The sequence below is a fragment of the Dunckerocampus dactyliophorus genome, chromosome 3 (genome assembly GCF_027744805.1).
Source record: "Dunckerocampus dactyliophorus isolate RoL2022-P2 chromosome 3, RoL_Ddac_1.1, whole genome shotgun sequence".
NCBI classification, from domain to species: Eukaryota; Metazoa; Chordata; class Actinopteri; order Syngnathiformes; family Syngnathidae; genus Dunckerocampus; species Dunckerocampus dactyliophorus.
This window is the reverse complement of record NC_072821.1, coordinates 28,836,333-28,854,802: the sequence shown is the minus strand read 5'-3', so window position 1 is coordinate 28,854,802 and position 18,470 is coordinate 28,836,333. Positions and strand designations below refer to the sequence as shown.

At 39.9% G+C, this 18,470-nt stretch overlaps 1 protein-coding gene across 5 annotated transcripts in view; it reads left to right on the top strand.

Annotated features, from left to right (window-relative positions):
• LOC129178688 (cell migration-inducing and hyaluronan-binding protein-like) overlaps positions 1-18,470 on the top strand; it is a 182,743-nt gene that overhangs the window by 153,389 nt on the left and 10,884 nt on the right. For all 5 annotated transcript variants that reach the window (XM_054771148.1, XM_054771150.1, XM_054771151.1 and 2 more), the window contains 9 exons: positions 1,415-1,570; positions 2,273-2,453; positions 2,584-2,799; positions 3,618-3,829; positions 7,388-7,573; positions 8,844-9,048; positions 10,348-10,434; positions 11,021-11,178; positions 13,759-13,859. In XM_054771148.1, the coding sequence (XP_054627123.1) occupies positions 1,415-1,570; positions 2,273-2,453; positions 2,584-2,799; positions 3,618-3,829; positions 7,388-7,573; positions 8,844-9,048; positions 10,348-10,434; positions 11,021-11,178; positions 13,759-13,859 (1,502 nt within the window). The remainder of the gene's footprint in view (positions 1-1,414; positions 1,571-2,272; positions 2,454-2,583; positions 2,800-3,617; positions 3,830-7,387; positions 7,574-8,843; positions 9,049-10,347; positions 10,435-11,020; positions 11,179-13,758; positions 13,860-18,470) is intronic.

The following is an 18,470-nucleotide window of genomic DNA, read 5'->3' as shown; positions in this document are numbered from 1 at the left end:
TTTGAAAAGTGATAGTGAAGCTGTGAAAATCAAAACATAAAGAGGCGAGGGACGACTGTGCGATGATGTGTACATTATCACAGAGCTCAAGAAACATCATTAATGGGGTTTTTTTTATCGCTCGTCTATGTTATAAGTCTACCACTGCATGAAATTAAATCCACACCCGTAAGTCAATAGCTTTACGTTCTGTTAAATAAGGTTTAAAAACATGAGATCATGTCACACATTTCTACAAAGTTCTATTTTACCCTTCCAAACACAAACACTGAAGCAGCACATTTCAAGTTTTCCTAAAGGAAAAAAAGTGGGCAAAAATAAACAGCAAAATATGCATTATTAAAATATTTGTGTTTATCTGCTCATAAAAGTAGTTTATAAAAGATCTCCAGAACTTTTGTGAGACAAGCCTTCTGCCTGAAATACTGTAGTAGTATATCATGCTTTTAGGAGAAAGATGAATAGCAGCAGAATATATGTTGTTATTTGCAGTGCACAGGAGTAACAATCTTTATAACATGAAGAATATTATTTTCTATTGGCAATAAAGACGAAAGACAGTATTATAATAATTTATTGTTTTCTGAATGCCGGCACTAAAATTTATAAGCGCATTTGAAAAGTCATCATTCAATTCCCAAAATGAATTTAGACTAATAAATGGTTGTGTTGCAAACTTTATTATTTCAGGAAATTGGGTGCTTTACAAGAATGCTTGAAATGGACTTTGTCATCCAGATGTTTTTTTTTTTATCTGGATTCAGATCTTTTGGATCTCCTCTGCTGAAAAACACCATCTGTAAATGTCCAGTGGGCTGAAAAAGTGTTTGGCCCCCTTCCTGATTTATTTCTTTTGCATGTTTGTCACACTTAAATGTTTCAGATCATTAATCAAATTGAAATATTAGTCAATGACAACACAACTGCACACAAAATGCAGTTTTTAGATGAAACTTTGGATGTGGTTGTGGGGACTTTTGTGACCTCTTGGATGAGTCGTCTTGGGGTAATTTCGGTTTGCCGGCCACTGCTGGGAAGATTAACCACTGTTCCATGTTTTCGTCATTTGTGGATAATGGCTCTCACTGTGGTTCGCTGGAGTCCCAAAGCTTTAGAAATGGCTTTCTAACCTTTTTCAGATTGATAGATCTCAATTGATCTCATTTAAGTTATGTTTTAATGGAGTGCAATCCCTTTTTCACACAGGGCCATGTAGGTTTGATGATCTGAAACATTTGGGTGTGACAAGCATGCAGGAAGGGGCCAAACACTTTTTCATATTTCTACTCCTTCGCAGGTGTTTGTTTTCATTATTAAAATAATTTCTAGCAAAATAGATCAGTGCAAAAACCTCAACCTTCACTCATGGTTCTAGTTCACTCATTAGTTCTAGTTTTTCTGTCTATGTGCGCAGTGGAGGGACGTTTCCAGATGACGACGGCTCTCGTCAGCAAGTGAAGAATTCTGTGTTTGTTGGTGAAAGTGACAATCACGGGATGCCGCTCCCTGACAACAGCATCTGGGGCCCAGGCGGTGCCGACCCCACTGGCAGAACCCTCCCGCGGGGCATGTAAGTTACAGTGACAAGCAACAGAAGACATGAAAGACATATAAAATACAGTTATAAAAAGATTAAACACAAGAATAAAATGAAACAGTAATAAAAAAAATACTTTTATCCCTGTGTTTGTCTTGCACACTAGAAGCAGCGTTGCAAGGCAGGGAGAGACAGGCTTATTTGGTAGAGGCAGTGCCAATAATGAGAGCACTACAGTGCTTACTTATCACTGTCCATTTCATTGGAGCAGATCCTTTCACATGTTACAAGATACCATCTTTACCCTTCATGATGGTTGCGGCTTGGACCGGGCATGCAACCGATGTTGATTTCTCCACTTTCTGAACATTTGCATCTCACTTCACTTTTCACTTTCACTTTCCTTTTCTTTGATACCATCAGAAGAGCCTGCCTCACACTTGGGTGAGAGACCTCATGAAGGGAAAAAAGTGATGTTTTCCTTCCTTACTGTAGTGACTCGTGATTACACGTTCTTCTGCAGCTCACATGTAACAAGTTCTCTTTTTCTTTTTGTACAATAATGAAAATGTGGGAGTGTGTCAGAGCCATGAAAGGTTGTAACTCGAAACGCTGTATAATGAGTGCTGTATATATAACACCAAATTCTAAAAATGGTTAAAGCTTGGTGGTCTGTCTTGGTGTTGAAAAGAAGAGTGCATGTGTAAGTTGATGTGTGTGCTTGTTTCGCTGCAGTGATTTCCCAATCCGGGGCATGCAGATCTACGATGGACCCATCAACGTGCAAAACTGTACGTTTCGTAAATACACTGCTCTGGAGGGACGGCACAGTAGTGCTTTTGGTTTTCGGCTCAACAACTCATGGCAGAGCTGCCCCAACAACAATGTGACAGACATCACCTTCGACCATGTACCTGTGAGTCTGCGTGTGTCTGTGTGTGCGTGCGTGCGTACGTGTGTAATAGTATATCACAATGCAGTTCCTTGAAATCAAATGTGTACCAATGTCTCCGCCCACCAGTGCGTGCTCCCTGTGCCTCCCATAGATCACGTCCCGTGTGTTTTTTGGGGAGCCCGGCCCGTGGTTTAATAAGATGCAGATGGATGGGGACAAGACCACAATTTTCCACGATATTGACGGCTCAGTTAGTGAGTATCCGGGCGCTTACTTGGTTAAGGATGACAACTGGCTGGTCCGCCACCCCGACTGCATCGATGTGCCTGATTGGAGGGCTGCCATCTGCAGTGGCCACTACGCACAGGTAGACTATTAGATTGTCATTATCATCACCTAACACGGCTACGTTTTCACCCAGTGACCATTAGCATGCATATCTTGACAGTGTTTCTATATAGAACAGATCTATATTTTATTTTATTAAACAAAATGCAGGTGTTTTTCATGTTACGACATTTCATGTAACAGCCTTTCATGTTGCGATGTTTCATGTTCCGACATTTCTCGTTATGTTTCATGTTATGACTTTTTCTGTTACAACATTTCATGTTACAGCCTTTGATGTCACTGTGTTTCGTGTTAGGACGTTTCATGTTACAGTGTTTCATTTTATGCCGTTTCATGATACGGCGTTTCAAGTTTATGATGTCTGGCGTTACGGTGTTGCATGTTATGACTTGGTTGTCATGACTATGGTTGCAACGTTTTATGTCATGGCCTTTTATGTTACAGTGTTTCGTGTTATGACATTTCTTATCGCAACGTTTCATCTTCCAGCCTTTTATGTTTTGTGTTACGACATTTTATTTTGCGATGTTTCACGTTATTTATGTTAAACTGTTTCGTGTTACATTTAGTAATACTGCGTTTTATGTTATGTTTCTTGTTATGTTTCATGTTATGCCGTTTCATGTTACGATGTTTCATGTTATGATGTTTCTAGTTACAACGTTTCATGTTACAGCGTTTCGTGCTACGATGTTTCACGATTCGACATTTTGTTTTACATTTGGTGTTATGACACTGCATTTCATGTTACGGCATTTTGTGTTAATGTTTTACGTGTTGAAGACATACTCTAAATGAGATTGCAGTCAGTCTCCATGGCTGTTGTTCCGACAGATCTACATCCAGACACGTAACCCTGCCAACCTGAACATGCACATTGTGAGAGACGAGTACCCTGATCGACCTCTGACACTAGAGGGCGCTCTGGGGAAGAGGAAGCACTACCAGCAGTTCCAGCCGGTGATCACCTTGGCAAAAGGCTACACCATCCACTGGGACCAAGCTGCACCTGCTGAGGTCACCGTCTGGCTCATTAACTTCAACAAGTCAGTGAACAGCACGCACACGCACACCACCCATCACCTGATTTCAGGTCCCGTCAAAGCGTGAAAATAATCATGAGCGCAATGTGTGGTCAGAAGTTTACAATCATCATGGGCATTTTCGTAGAAGTTTATAATAATAATAATAATAACACGATACAAGGCGGGAGTGTATCAACAATGCATAGTAGGGTTTAATGTCACGATAGTTTGACATAAAGATGTTTTGTCATACCCCTAACTGGGAGTGATGCCGGGTCCCAGCATGCATTGTGGTACTTGGTTTGTAAAAAGTGTTTCGAGTTTAGTTAGATGGTTAGTCCCATCCGCCATCAGCTCTATGCTGGCCATTTCTGGTGGCTTAACACATTACACCTGCGCTATAGTATTGCACACCATCCATTTTCATCTGTAAGGACAGAACCACACACAATTAATTAATAACTGGTTTTAATGTGTTTTTTCTGTATTTTTGTTGTTGTTGAGATTCCCTCAAGCTATGTCCACACTAACACGGATGTTATATAATGCACGTGCACACCACTCCAGCGTGACAAAAATATCTGTTGTGAGATTTGCCTTGCATGTCCATCACAGGCCACCGTAGGTTACCTGACAGGGGTCAATGTGACCAAGTAAGTTATATGTCAAGCTAGCGGCTGAGTGTTAACAAGTGTGCACATGGAGAATATCATGACAATATCCATCCACATGAATGTCGTTTTTTTTAAAAAAACTAAAAATCATTGTCATGAGCATTTTGGCCAATCAGAAGCCTGAAAAACCAACCACAGCTGACTTGGTTACATATGATAGGTAGCAAGGCAAATAACTGTAGCACCATCTTCTGGTCACAAAGGATTATAGCAGGTGAAAAGGAAGGACTCCTGCCTTTTGTATTTAAGGAAACTGTACTAAATGTTTAAATCTTGCATTGCATCCTGCAATATTCAATGTAAATTATGACATACAACCAATTTGTACAATATCTTTTAAATCTTTTTTTAAATCATAAATCATAATCATTGTAACATAGTGTATTAACACAGATGAAGCCAGCAGGTCATCTGCAAAAAGCAGAGACCCAATCCAGCAGCCATCAAACCCGATCTCCTCAATGCTGTGGCTGCGCCTAGAAATTCTGTCCATAAAAGTAATGAACTGAATCGGTGACAAAGGGCAGCCCTGGCGGAGTCCAACCCTCACTGGAAACGAGTCCGATTTATTGCTGGCAAATGCGGACCAAGCTCTGACACTGGTCATACAGGGAACAGAACCATCTAAATTAGGTGGTTCGGTACCCCATACTATCGGAGTATTCTCCACAGGATTCCGTGAGGAACACGCTGAAATGCCTTCTCCAAGTCCACAAAACATATGTGGACTGGTTGGGCAAACTCCCATGTACCCTCAAGGACCCTGTCGAGAATGTAGAGTTGGTCCACAGTTCCACAACCAGAACAAAAACCACACTGCTCCTCCTGAATCTGAAATTCAACTATCTGCCGGATCCTCCTATCCTGAACCCCTGAATAGACCTAACCAGGAAGGCTGAGGAGTTTGATTCCACGATAGTTGGAACACACCCTCAACAAAAGGGGTAACACCACCCCGGTCTGCCCATCCAGAGGCAGCGCCCCTGATGTCCACCCAATGCCGCAGAGTCGTGTCAACCAAGACACCCCCATCCAGTCCCTTAAAGAAAAACTGCACTTTTTTTTTAATTTTCCCATCATCCACAATCTTTATGTGAAACATGAACCCATATTTATTCTTTTCTGTGCATTCTAAAGAGAGAAAACCAGTTAGCGTGAGGGATCTAACAGTGCACGTTATGGGACCCACCTATTTCGACAATAAAGCCCTCTAAAAAAGCCGTTTTATATACATGCTGTGATCGTGCATTAACAGGTACATTCATGATAAAATGTAATACTTACAGTATTTTACCTTATTTAATCATTTTAATCATCAAATTCTTTCCTAGGCCCATTGATTTCACATAGCTGATAGGAGCTAACTACGTCCGTCAACAACAGCAGCATACAAACAACATGTCTGTGCTATTACTAATCACGGCAGACTTCGTGAGAGCTGCCGTCGCCACCGACGTCTACTTTTGGACAAATGAGGAACCAGAACCTTATCTTTTAAGCCTGAATATATGGAGGATGAGCTACAGGTTATCTGGTAAGACGCTCCCTTACCCCCCTTAGCGCTAGTGCTAAACGTTTCATGCATAACAGTATCATGAAAATAGTCACTTACAATGTCCGCTCTCATTGGGATACCGACTGATGGGATGGCTGTGTCTTTCAGCACAATATTTGTGCTCCCCGTTGAGCTGGTAAAGTCCACAGGTAAAAAATGCTGACAGCAAAGGCTGAGTCTTCATTGCGATGTCGTCGGGCCTAAGTTGAGAGCTGGTATCCACTGCTTCAAGTCTGTCCCGTTGTTTAGTTGGTAGCGTGTGGAATCACTAAGTTGACCAACTTTTCGTGCTTATTGCCACAACCTTCTACAATACACGTGCGTGGCGTGATTTAAACCGAGCGTTAATCTTTCATAACTCAGACATCATAGCCAGCTGCAGTAGCCCTTCTGCAGTGGCTCGAGGGGTTGTGAGTGACGCTAAGACTAGCGAGGCGTTGTGTTACTACGCCAGAGAAATAAAGTTCTTCGTGTTTGCTGCCACAATAACAATATCACTATAGCTTGGTTAATAAACAGGTCAGTTATGTAAATGGAACATTGTTGCCGTTTTTATAGTCTTCATAGTCAAAATAGGTTGGTCCCATGACGTGCAATGTTAGCGCCCTCATGCTATCTCATTTTTTTCTCATTAGACCACAGAGAAAAGGGAAAGAAATATGTGTTCATGTTTCACATAAGGATTGTGGATAATGGGCAACATTCCAAAAAAAGTGCAGTTTTCCTTTAAGAAACTCCGGGCGGATCTCATCCACCACCGGAGCCCTGCCACCGAGCAGCATTATGAGGAGCTTTATGACCACCTCGGCAACCTCAGCCCCAGAGATAGGAGAGCACAGGCAATGCTTCCTCATTGGAAGACATGTCGGTGGGATTAAGGAGCTCTTTGAAGTATTTCTTCCACCGGTCCACAACACCTTGAGTTGAGGTCAGCAGCACACCATCCCCACCATACACTAAAAGTCCAGCAAGCCACAGGGACCGGCCGTCAGCCCGCCTCCAGCCCCATCCCCAAACCCCCACCACCCCACTAAGTTAATTGCTTGATATGGAGCTTTTTTCCCGCCAATAGGAAGGCGATGTCATGTTGCCTGCATTTACGTGCATTTTGCACTAAAGCGCAAAAAACGACTCAAAGACAAAATCATGGTGAATATTATTGCTCATAAATCTGGTTTTACACTACACAATTTAAAAACTCATATACAGTACGAGCACCACCCTAAAGCGATCACTGACTCCCAAGAGTGTAGCCACACAGCAACAAGATATTTTTCCCAACAGTCTATTTTCATTTGGATTTTGCCTTGGTTGAACAATGGATGATTGTAAACATTTATCTATTTTTAGAAAAGACTGGATCAGTGTGGGCATCTGCTACCCACAAGGCACTACTTTTGTCATCATCTCAGACATCCACAATCGTCTGACCAAACAGACCCGCAAGACAGGAGTTTTCATGAGGACCACGCAGAGGGAGAAGATCAACCACTCACACCTGACCAGAGGCTACTACTACTGGGAGGAAGATACAGGGTCAGACGCACACAAACACACACACACACACACACACACACACGGGTACACGGGAACACATTTTTGTAGATTTGTAAGTGTAGTAATGGCTCAGAAAAGAAATGTTTGAAAACATGGTGCTTGTCACTCAAAGTAGGACACAACAAAAATTACCAAAGAAAATGATTTCTAAATGTGAAACATCTTCAGCTGGAAGTTACAGTAGAGAAGAAGTTGAGTCTATGAAAAATACAAGATACAATGTTGTCCTAAAGGGCAGACGCTACAGCGCCAAAACAACAAGGCAGTCCAGGAAGACGATGGAGAAACAACAGGAAAAAGTAAACAACCACCATCTACCCAATAAGATAATAATAAGAAAGGTGGTAATAAGAAAGGTGAACATACAAAAACAAGAGACAAGCGGTAGCGTGGAGCTAGGAGCAAGCAAACAAGGAAGTAATGGCACACAATAGAGACCTCAGGTCAACACGGGGAAAGCAGGGCTCATGAATGATGTTAATTGCTGATTGTATCCAACTGCCTCATTGCTCCCCAGCCACCCGATCAATTTGATGCAGAGTGTGGTGTATGGGCTGACCACGCACTCCTTCAATCTCTGCAGCAATGCTGGCCGCACTCATACGTCCATTATCCAAACATAGCCTCTGGATAGCTGAGCACGGGCACCGAATTTCTTTGGTGGAGCATGATGAGGGCTGTTCTGAGTGGAAGCTGTCCTGTTAAAGCGCTGTATGGTCGTGGCCCGCGTGCTGCAGCTCACTTTCAGGGTGTTGGCATTCTTCTTATACCCTAGAACATCTTTATGTAGAGCAACTACCGGTATTCTTTTTTTCACATCCTCAAAGAGTTCTTTGCCATGAAGTGCCGTGATGAACTTCCATTGACCAGTATGTGAGAGTGTGAGAGTAATAACACCGAATTTAATTCACACTTCAGACCTTGTAACCTGAGACCTTGTAACAGTAACGAGTCTCATGACCCCAGGGAGGGAAAATGGCTAATTAGGCCAATTTGTACAATTTAAAATAAGAGCGTACTCAATTTCTTTTGCCAGCGGTGTACATTCATGTTTGTGTGCTGATTTAGTTTAAGGGGACAGCAAATGTAATATTACCACTTTAATACATGGATATTACTTACAACAGTAGCTGCTGTTGGTGAATGATGATGTCATCATGTATGTAATATTACCACTTTAATGCATGGATATTACTTACAACAGTAGCTGCTGTTGGTGAATGATGATGTCATCATGTGATGGTTTCAGGCTGCTCTTCCTGAAGGTGCAGGCTCATAACGACAGGGAGCAGTTTGCCTTCTGCTCCCTCAAAGGATGCGAGAGGGTGAAGATCACAGCCGTCATCCCGAAAGGAAGTCCAGCCAGCAACTGCATGGCTCGAGCCTATCCAAGATACGCTGAGCTGCCTGTGGTGGACGTCCCCATGCCCAGAAAGATTCCCAATGAAAGTCTGGTGAGAGATGGAGAACTCTTTTGATTACAACATCAGTGTACTGACAGCGTACGGTAATCCCTCGCTTCCAATTTCGTGGCTTCACTCTACCACGTTTTTTAAAAAATTTACTAATAAATCATACTGTGTTGTGGTTGAATACATCCTTAATTGTCATAAATATATGCATATTTACGCAAATCTTACCTATTTTTAAATGAAGTATTTTCAAGCATAAAAACTGCTACATGAAGTAAAATACAAATATAAAGCATTCAGAAGATGCATTCAAAGACATTGTGATGATGTGTATTATTCTACACTGGTAACTAGGTGTCATTATAGTAATGTTACTGTAATGTTGGGTGAGACACACAAGCACCAGACTTGATCGCCGAATGACTTTTATTGTTCAATATCATTTTACTGTATGTCTAGAGGGCTCTAATAATCTAAAATATTTCTAAGAATATTTAGAAGTGTCGTAAGCAGGTTTTCTCTGTTCTAGCTATGAAAATATCAGCTCGTTATGGTTAAGGTGCAGGATTCGACATCGTGTGTAGCATTGCAGTTGTTGTCAGCATCGCCAGCATTCACGCGCAATTTCTCCGGAAATGGCATGTTATAGTTATTATTATTATTATTATTATTATTATTATTATTAGTAGTAGTAGTAGTAGTAGTAGTAGTAGTAGTAGTAGTAGTAGTAGTTGGAGGAATTTGACATACTGGAAAACTTTCCAAATCATGTGTTTCCTGGTGAAAACTTCATTATGACCAGTGGTTGGTTGGTTACTTACAATTACTTATTGTATTGTAAAAGTAATTAGTTACAGTTACTAGTTACTTTCCCAAAAAAGTAATTGAATTAACTGAATGACTAAATTGTACAGTTATTAGTTCCCAGGGAAGGTAATTATTGCATTACTTGCAATTTTCTACTGAAGCACAAGGGGGCAGTGTTTTCCTTACTTAACTTTCTGTGTAGTAGTGAACAAACATCCGGATGGTTAATATAGATATCACATTTAACTGGTAATGGCGTTGTAACATTTGAAATAGTAATTAATTATATTACCCGTTACTGGAAAACAATAATGCCGTTATTATACTTTATTAATCTCCAACAGAACGTGAGTAACGTTAGTAATAAGTTTGTTTGTACAGTATGTTGCGGGCTGCACTTTGGACACCCCTGGCTTAAATGATTAGTTTAAACTATGTGTACCTCAGCTATTATTCATTTGTAATTGTGAGTCTTTTCTCAAATATGAAAAGTTTTGTGTATTGAGTGCTAATTGTTAGTTTGATTTGTTTCAGCACTCACCAGAGCACTTATTGGAGGTTAAAATGGAGTCCTATAATACTCGCTTCTACCACATCAAGGAGGACTTTGCCTTTACTGAGGTAATCATTTTCTCAAGCATTTCTTTCCCTCCCACCTCTGACATACAGTATCCCAATGGACATGGAGACACTCATCTGGGTAATGAACCACATCTCCATCAATGCACCTGAATCCCGCCACATGTTTTGGAACGTTAAATTGTACTCAAAGAAAGTCCCAACCTCAGAGTGAGGCAATGGAACAATGGGGCACTGCAGGAAGACACCGGAAAACAGGAGAAAAAGTCACAAACAACACTTACTGATAATACAGGTGGGAAAACACCAAAAGCAAAAAAAGACTTGGAATAAATACTTAGCATAGAAGCTAGTAACGAGCACAAGGGTAAAAGGAAGTTGTGGCACAGACAAGAGAAATCAAGTCTACGCGAGGAAACCATTATGAATAATTCGCCGTCCGGTGTGGACCCAGGGCTTAAAAATGGCCATGATTGCCTATTGCGTCCACTTGCCTCGCTTCTCCGTCCCCAGCCACGAGACAAAGAACAAACAGAAGCTACAATAAAAAGCACAATGCAGACCGTGACGATGTTGGACGATGTGTCGTGGAGCTTCGAACAGTGTTGTGATTGGCTGTTGGTTCCAGGTCAACGGGAGGAAGTTGTACCAAGCAGAAGAGGGCGTACAGCTGACGGTCATCGACGGACGTGATGGGAAGGTGGTCGAGAGCAAAGCATTCAGGAACGCAATCCTTCAGGGTGTCCCTGCCCAAATAGACAACTACATCAGTGGACTAAGAGATGGGTAAGTCAAGCTAAATGTATTCCTTATTGACACTGCTTTTGTGTAGTACAAATGTACTTTGAATGGAAGTAAAGACCATATATTCATTGAAAATCAAAATAGTGCCATTTATGAAGTGTCTTATGTGTGACAAATACGTCATATCAGGCTTTCCATAGAAATTTGTAGGCAAAAAGCCAGATAGTGATATTTTCTAAGCTTGTTTTCTATGAATTAATTGAAGAAATATAAGAAAGTAAGAATGTAGAGTATGTTTGACTCCCGAAGAAGGGAAGTACACTATGCTGTTGTCCAGTGTATACAGTAGTATAATTATCCAGTATAATCAGGCTCCAATTAATCACACATCCTCAAAGACACAGCTTGCAAACGCGTATGCCCTTTCAGCGCCCCTGCTTTTATAAAATACATTAAACGTTATCCACTACTGTACATCAAATTATGCTAAGCAGTTAAATCTAGTTGACTAGGTACACGATACCATAGAGTACATTTTTGGACAAAGTCAAACATAATACAGGATGTCTTTAAAATCTGGACACATCAGCCAAAGTGCATTTACTGTATTATATAACTATAAAACGTAAAAATATATATTGAAAATATAGGATATAAAAATATATTTAAAAATATATAAATAAAATACAAATATGTTCTTTTTTAATTGAATGTATTGATTTTTATATATTAGTTTGTTTATATTTTAAAAATATTAATATGTATATTTATTTTCCTTTCATCTTTTAATCTTTCAAATGATTTAATTTTCAATATTTTTGTATAGTTATTTAATTTATTATTTGTGTACCGTATCTATTAAGGGTGTCACGAAACAGTTCACGAGACGAGACGATGCCCGAGACTGGGTCTGCGAGAACAAGACTTTAACATTCATTTTAAGAAAAAATATAAACTCTATGATGTATTGCAATGTATAAATGTATTGCAATCTACCTGTTTAATTTCTTCTATGTTACACTTTCGTGTGTATGCTGCCCGCCCCACCTCCACCCACGAAAACAAAGAGACTGTATGACAAAAAGGCTCACTCCGTTCATGACATTGTTCTTTGGAACAAACGCGCCAAATTGCTGAAACCAATGCACAGAGTGAACTCCTGCCTGTTTGGAGGCGAGAGACGAGTAAAGCAAGCAAAATTATTGAGTTTATTTTCATGTACTGTGTGATTCATAAATTAATTTATTATCGTTGTATATCATATATAATTTTGTATTGTGTGATGTACAGTGGTGTGAAAAGATCATCAAGCAAATGTAAATATTACTCAATGACAACACAACTGAACATAATGCAGTTTGTAAATGAAGTTTTTATTATTAAGGGATATCATATCGTATAATTTCGTGCCCACGAGACAGGTTTTTTTTTTTTGAACGAGAAATCTTTTTACATTTTCATCTCGTGAGATCTTGTGACACTAGCACGGCTGCTGTTCAACCTGGATGAGATAGCAGCCAGGTACCTGACCAAACAAGTGACGCTGGGAACACCGATTGCAGTTAAGATTGCAAGGTTTATAGTGTGCGTACAGCACTTAATGTGCGGTTCCAATCCTTGTGAACTGCAATATTATGAGTATCATCATTCACAGTAGCGATACCATAGCTCACAGTCTGATTGGCTTCTGGCTGCCATGTTCCCGCTAGACAGCTAAACTAAACAAGAAATAATTTTTACAGAGATCTTGTGACACCCTTAATGTGTATTCTAGAATTATATAATATATGCTGGTTTTTCAGCTGCATCCAGACAAAAAAACTAATAAATAATCAATGGTTTGATTAGATTAATGCGGGTCCGCACGGTGGTCTAGTGGTTAGCATGTTGGCCAACACAGTAACAGTCTGGAGATCGGGAAGACGTGGTTTCGATTCTCCCTTGGGCATTTTCTGTGTGGAGTTTGCATGTTCTCCCCGAGCGTGGGGTTTCTCCGGGTACTCCGGTTTCCTCCCACATTCCAAAAACATGCAGGTGAGGTTAATTGGCGACTCTAAATTGTCCATAGGTATGAATGTGAGTGTTTGTCTATATGTGCCCTGCGATTGGCTGGCGACCAGTCCAGGGTGTACCCCGCCTGTCGCCCGAAGTCAGCTGGGATAGGCTCCAGCATGCCCCCGTGACCCTAATGAGGAGAAGCGGTATAGAAAATGGATGGATGGATAGATTAATGTGATTTATTTTTTTTATATAGTCAATTAAAGGCAATTATAATTGTCGGTGATGAACTGTTACTTTTCATTTTTAAAGCTTTTTCAAATATAATTGTATTTAAATGTGCTGGCTACACATGGTCCCCGGGTCAGACTTTAGACACCACTGCATTACATGAGTCTCACCCAAACCACCATTCACCTCATTCACTCAATAGCATTGCTTTTTATGATAGTGTTGTTGATTAATATCGTTTTATTATTTTCCTTTATGCTTATTTCTGCACTGTGGGTTCGCTCGTAACTGTCGAGTTTATGATAACAAATCTTGATTTGAGTAGATGTAGGGGAAAAGCTTGTCCTCTGGCATTTGTACTGCTATTGAAAACATTTCTGGTTATTTCCACAGTTCGATTGTTCTCATGACGTCCAAAGGTCGTCTGGTGACGAGAGGACCGTGGACCAGAGCACTGGAGCGACTTGGAGCCGACACAAACGTCAAACTGAAAGGTTTGCGTCGAACCAACAAATGAAGTTTATGGCTTAATGTCTACATGACAATATTACTTAATGCAGTGACATTCCAATAATAGCCAGTAGATGTTACTGTTGTGTCACATTTGACATAAAAAAAAACAAATACAGTTCCAAAATAGCTCAAATGCATTTACAATTATAAAATGTATTTGTACTTACTTTTTATTTATAATTTATATACTGTATATATATATATATATATATATACACACCTATAAAATTAATAATTATTTAATATAAATAAAAATATTCTTTTTAATATAATTCTAATTATTTCTATTTGTATTATATAGTTTTGTTTCATAAATGTGTTATTTAATTTGCCTCTATTTCTGTGACTTTTATTTCCTTGTGAATGATTAGTTTGGTAGTTCCTTGTGGTAATATCTAAAATATAAATCTCAAAATGTGCCTACAGCAGCACAGGAGATTTTTAGTTATTTAGTTTAGTTACTAACTTATTTAGTTTTTTAGCTGTGCTTCTGTGGGTTATCTACATTTTTCAGCTAAATAATCTAAATAATACACAATGCATCAGGCTTTGGTACAACAGGTACTACTCAGAAAATTAGAATATCTTGAAAAGGTTGTTGTATTTCTGCAGTTCAACTTAAAAGGTGAATTTGACATATTATATAAACAAATAATATGCAAATCAATATATTTCAAGTTTTTATTTCTATGGATTTTGCTGATCAGGTCTTGCAGCTTAAAAAAACTCAAATTCAAAAACTCACAAAATTAGAATATTACATAAAGTCAATGTAAAAAAGGGTTTTAATTACAAAAATGTGAGGCCTCCAAAGCTAAACTCTTGCACCTGTATTTAGTACTTGGTTGAGGCCCCTTTTGCCCGAATAACTGCCTTCATCCGGCGTGGCATGGATGCTATCAGTTTGTGGCATATCTCAGGGATTATGGAAGACCAGCATGCTTCAGTTGTGGCTTTAGCTGTTCTTTATTGTTTGGTCTCTTCCCGTACAGTTTTCTCTTGACAATGACCCACAGATTTTCTATGGGGTTCAAGTCAGGTGAGTTTGCAGGCCAATCAAACATGGTAATCCCATGGTCGTTGAACCAGGACTTTGTACTTTTACCACTGTGAGAAGGTGCCAAGTCCTGCTGGAAGCTGTTCTACTGAAGCAAGCATGAAGTGCTCTAAAATGTCCTGGTAGACGGCTGCGGTTATGTTTGACTTCATGAAGCACAGAGGACCAACACCAGCAGCTGACATGGATGCCCAAGTCATCACAGACTGGGGAAACCTAACACTGGACTTCATGCATCTTCTATCGTGCTCTTCTCCAGTCTTCCTCCAGACTCTGGGACCTTTGTTGCCAAATGAGGTGCACAACTTGCTCTAATCAGAAAAGAGGACTTTTACCCACTGGGCAACAGACCAGTCCTTCTTTTCTCTTGCCCACGGAAGGTGCCTCTGGCGTTGATTACTATTGAGGAGAGGTTAGACAACAGGAATTCGACATTTGAAGCCCATGTCCAGCATCCGCCTGCGTGTTGTTTCTCTTGAAGCAACAACTCCGGCATTGGTTCACTCCTTATGAAGTTCCCCCACTTTTGAATGGCCCTTTCCTGACCACCCTCTCCAGCCTGCGGTCATCTCTCCTGCTTGTACACCGTTTTCTACCACACTTCTTCCTTCCACTTGACTGTCCACTTTCAATTCTCATTGACTTGAAAGTCAATGAGAGTTTTCTGCACAACTGTCAGATCAGCAGTCTTCCCCATGTCTGAACTCTTCGGAGCCAACCTAAGACAGACTTTTGAAAGGCTCAAGACCCTTTTGCAGGTGTTTTGGATTACTTGCCTGATTAGAATTTGACTCTTTGAACCTACAAAACTGAAGCTTTTCACAGTATTCTAATTTTCTGAGTTTGTGGGTTTGTGGTTTTAGGAAGATGAAAATCTTAATCAGCAAAGTTACAACAAGGAACTGCTTGAGAAATGTCAATTTGCATGTAACGGCTCAATAAAATCAGTTGGTTTCATCTTTTATGTTAAATTGCCAAAATAAAGCAACTTTTACTTGATATTCTAATTTTTTGGGTAGTACCTGTAGATAGGTAATCCAGAGAAATGTAAATGCTGTACAGAAAACGTGGATTTCAGGGAAAAGTAGGAATTTTGGGGCATGTGGAAAATTGTTATCCTGAAAGTTTTGAGGTGAGAATGGTTTGAACGGGTTGAGAAATCTGAAATAATCACATTTATTTTCATTTGACATTTTGTATGGAAAATGGATGGATTTCTGGGAAACCCTGGAATTGTGGGAATGTTGACAATAGATGGCGTGGATGTTTTGAATGAGCTGCATGTTTTAATGTTGGAATGGATTAACACAAGCGTGTCCAAAGTGCAGCCTAGGAGCCATTTATGACTCGCGGCTGTTTTTTTTTTTAAATTGGCCCTGTGCACTTTAAAAAAATACAAGAAAACTGAAAAAACATGGCCGCACGGTGGCCTAGTGGTTAACACAAGACAGTCGTAATAGGAACCAAGGAAGGAAGGAAAAAAAGTCGTAATATGAGAAACAAATCATTTAAGTAATAATAATATTATGATTGCAAAGTCAAAGTATTATGAGAATAGTCAGACTACGAAGAAAAAGAAAAATAAATAGCAAAAACTGTTATGTAAGAGGAAAAAGTTCATTCTAATATGCTTTGTCACCGATAACACAATTTAAAAAATGTAAAATTAGACCCCGCATACTTTGATTTTATGGTGGAAAAAGTTGGTCTTCCATTGGTTAACCCAAGTGGGGTAATGACAGTTAATTCAATGGGAATTCTTGTGCTGGAAAATCAGGAATTCTGGGGAAATCTAGGATTTTGGGAAAGTTGAAATAGACGGCTCGAATGAGTTGAATGTTTTGAAGCTGGAATGGTTTGAAATGGGTTGAGAAATGTTGGAAAATGACACCAGACTGAAAAATGTAAAAACGGAATTTCAGGAAAACTGGGAATTTTGGAATGCCTAAAGTATATAGTGTGACTGTTTTGAATGACTTGAATGTTTTGATGTTGGAATAGGTTGAGTGGAAGTAGCAAAAATTAAGATGAAGAGGAATTAGTGTTGCCAAAAAGTTGGAATTGTTGGGATGCTTAAATGTTATGAATGAGCTGAAAAGTTGGAATTGTTGGGATGTGTAAATGTTATGAATGAGCTGAATGTTTTCATGTTGGATTGGCTTTAGGCATCTTGGGTGAGGTCTCCCGATTAACACAAACGGGGGTCGCTACGCTCCGCTCTTCAGCATCTAGGGTGCGGTTTCCCGAACATTGTGTAAAGCTGCTAGTAGCTTTCTTTGGGCCCGAGCACAAAGGCTTTCCTTTCCACCATATGCTTCATCATACCAAGATATCATTTCCATCACACAAACGATATTATTAAAAGTTTATCGAGACCAAATTAACAACTAATGTAATGAAATATACAAATTTATTCACCCCTTTCAAATGCAATATACTGTTATTTCTCATGACTATTTTTGTCACGCACTGGCGTGGTTGGCAGTTTGAACCCCGAAATGCAGAGAAGAAATCACACACAAACGGTTGAAGAACAAAGGGAGTCTTAAATAACAAACGTGTCCCTCTACAGGTAACAATAGTTCAAGTGCAAAAATACAAAAACGTAAGAGTCCAGAACAGAGGATAACAAGCAAAAAGGTACAACGAAAAAAAATCACTGTAGCATCTGTATCTGTATCTGTTCACCCATCTAAATGATCATTATCTGTACTCGGAGTGCGCGGGGTATAAACCGGAAGTGGGTGTGGTTTAACTGGAAACGGGCGGGGCTTAAATCAGTACATTATTTTAAGTCTGAAATTGACATGGATTGCTATATTTATTGTTTATTATTCAGCTATATGTGTTCTGTGTATGTGTGTAAGTGTCTGTATGTCTGTACGGCCAAACAGGAAAATAATCTGTCAGTCTTGTCCACTGTAGTTTTCTCAAAAGCACAGCGACGAGCTAAGTTTTCCAACTGACTTTATATCACCATCCAAATTAGATGCAAGCAGGCGAAAAAAGAAAAAAAACACCGACAGTGACACAAGCCGTTTACAGCTCTGTCTTGTCAAATGCACCGCGTACGTAGCGAAACAAGTTTACCAAGTAACTTTAGATACATGCTGAGCTGAGGAAACCCTAAAAAAAAAACCCGTTCGGACTGGAGGCAGTGACCAACGCGACACAAGCTGTTTTCAATTCTGTCTTGTCAAATTCACCGCGTACATACCGAAACAAGTCTACCAACTAACTTCAAATATCATACAAACCGAGTGAGCTGGAGTCGAGCCAAGCCAGTACAGTCACTGTCTGTATTGTGTCTTTGTGTGAGGCATGGCTCCTCTCTCTGGCTAGTCTGTCTAGGGAGGGGCGATCGCTGTGTGTCACAGAGGACTGGCCAATCACAGAGGATAATGACAATCTGTACTCTTTCATGCTCGTACTCGGCAAAAATACTCGTTTTAGACAAGTATCCGCTCATCCCTTCTGAAAACAGTGCCATCTTGTAATCAAGTATGAAAACTATATTACTATGCTATATTACTTT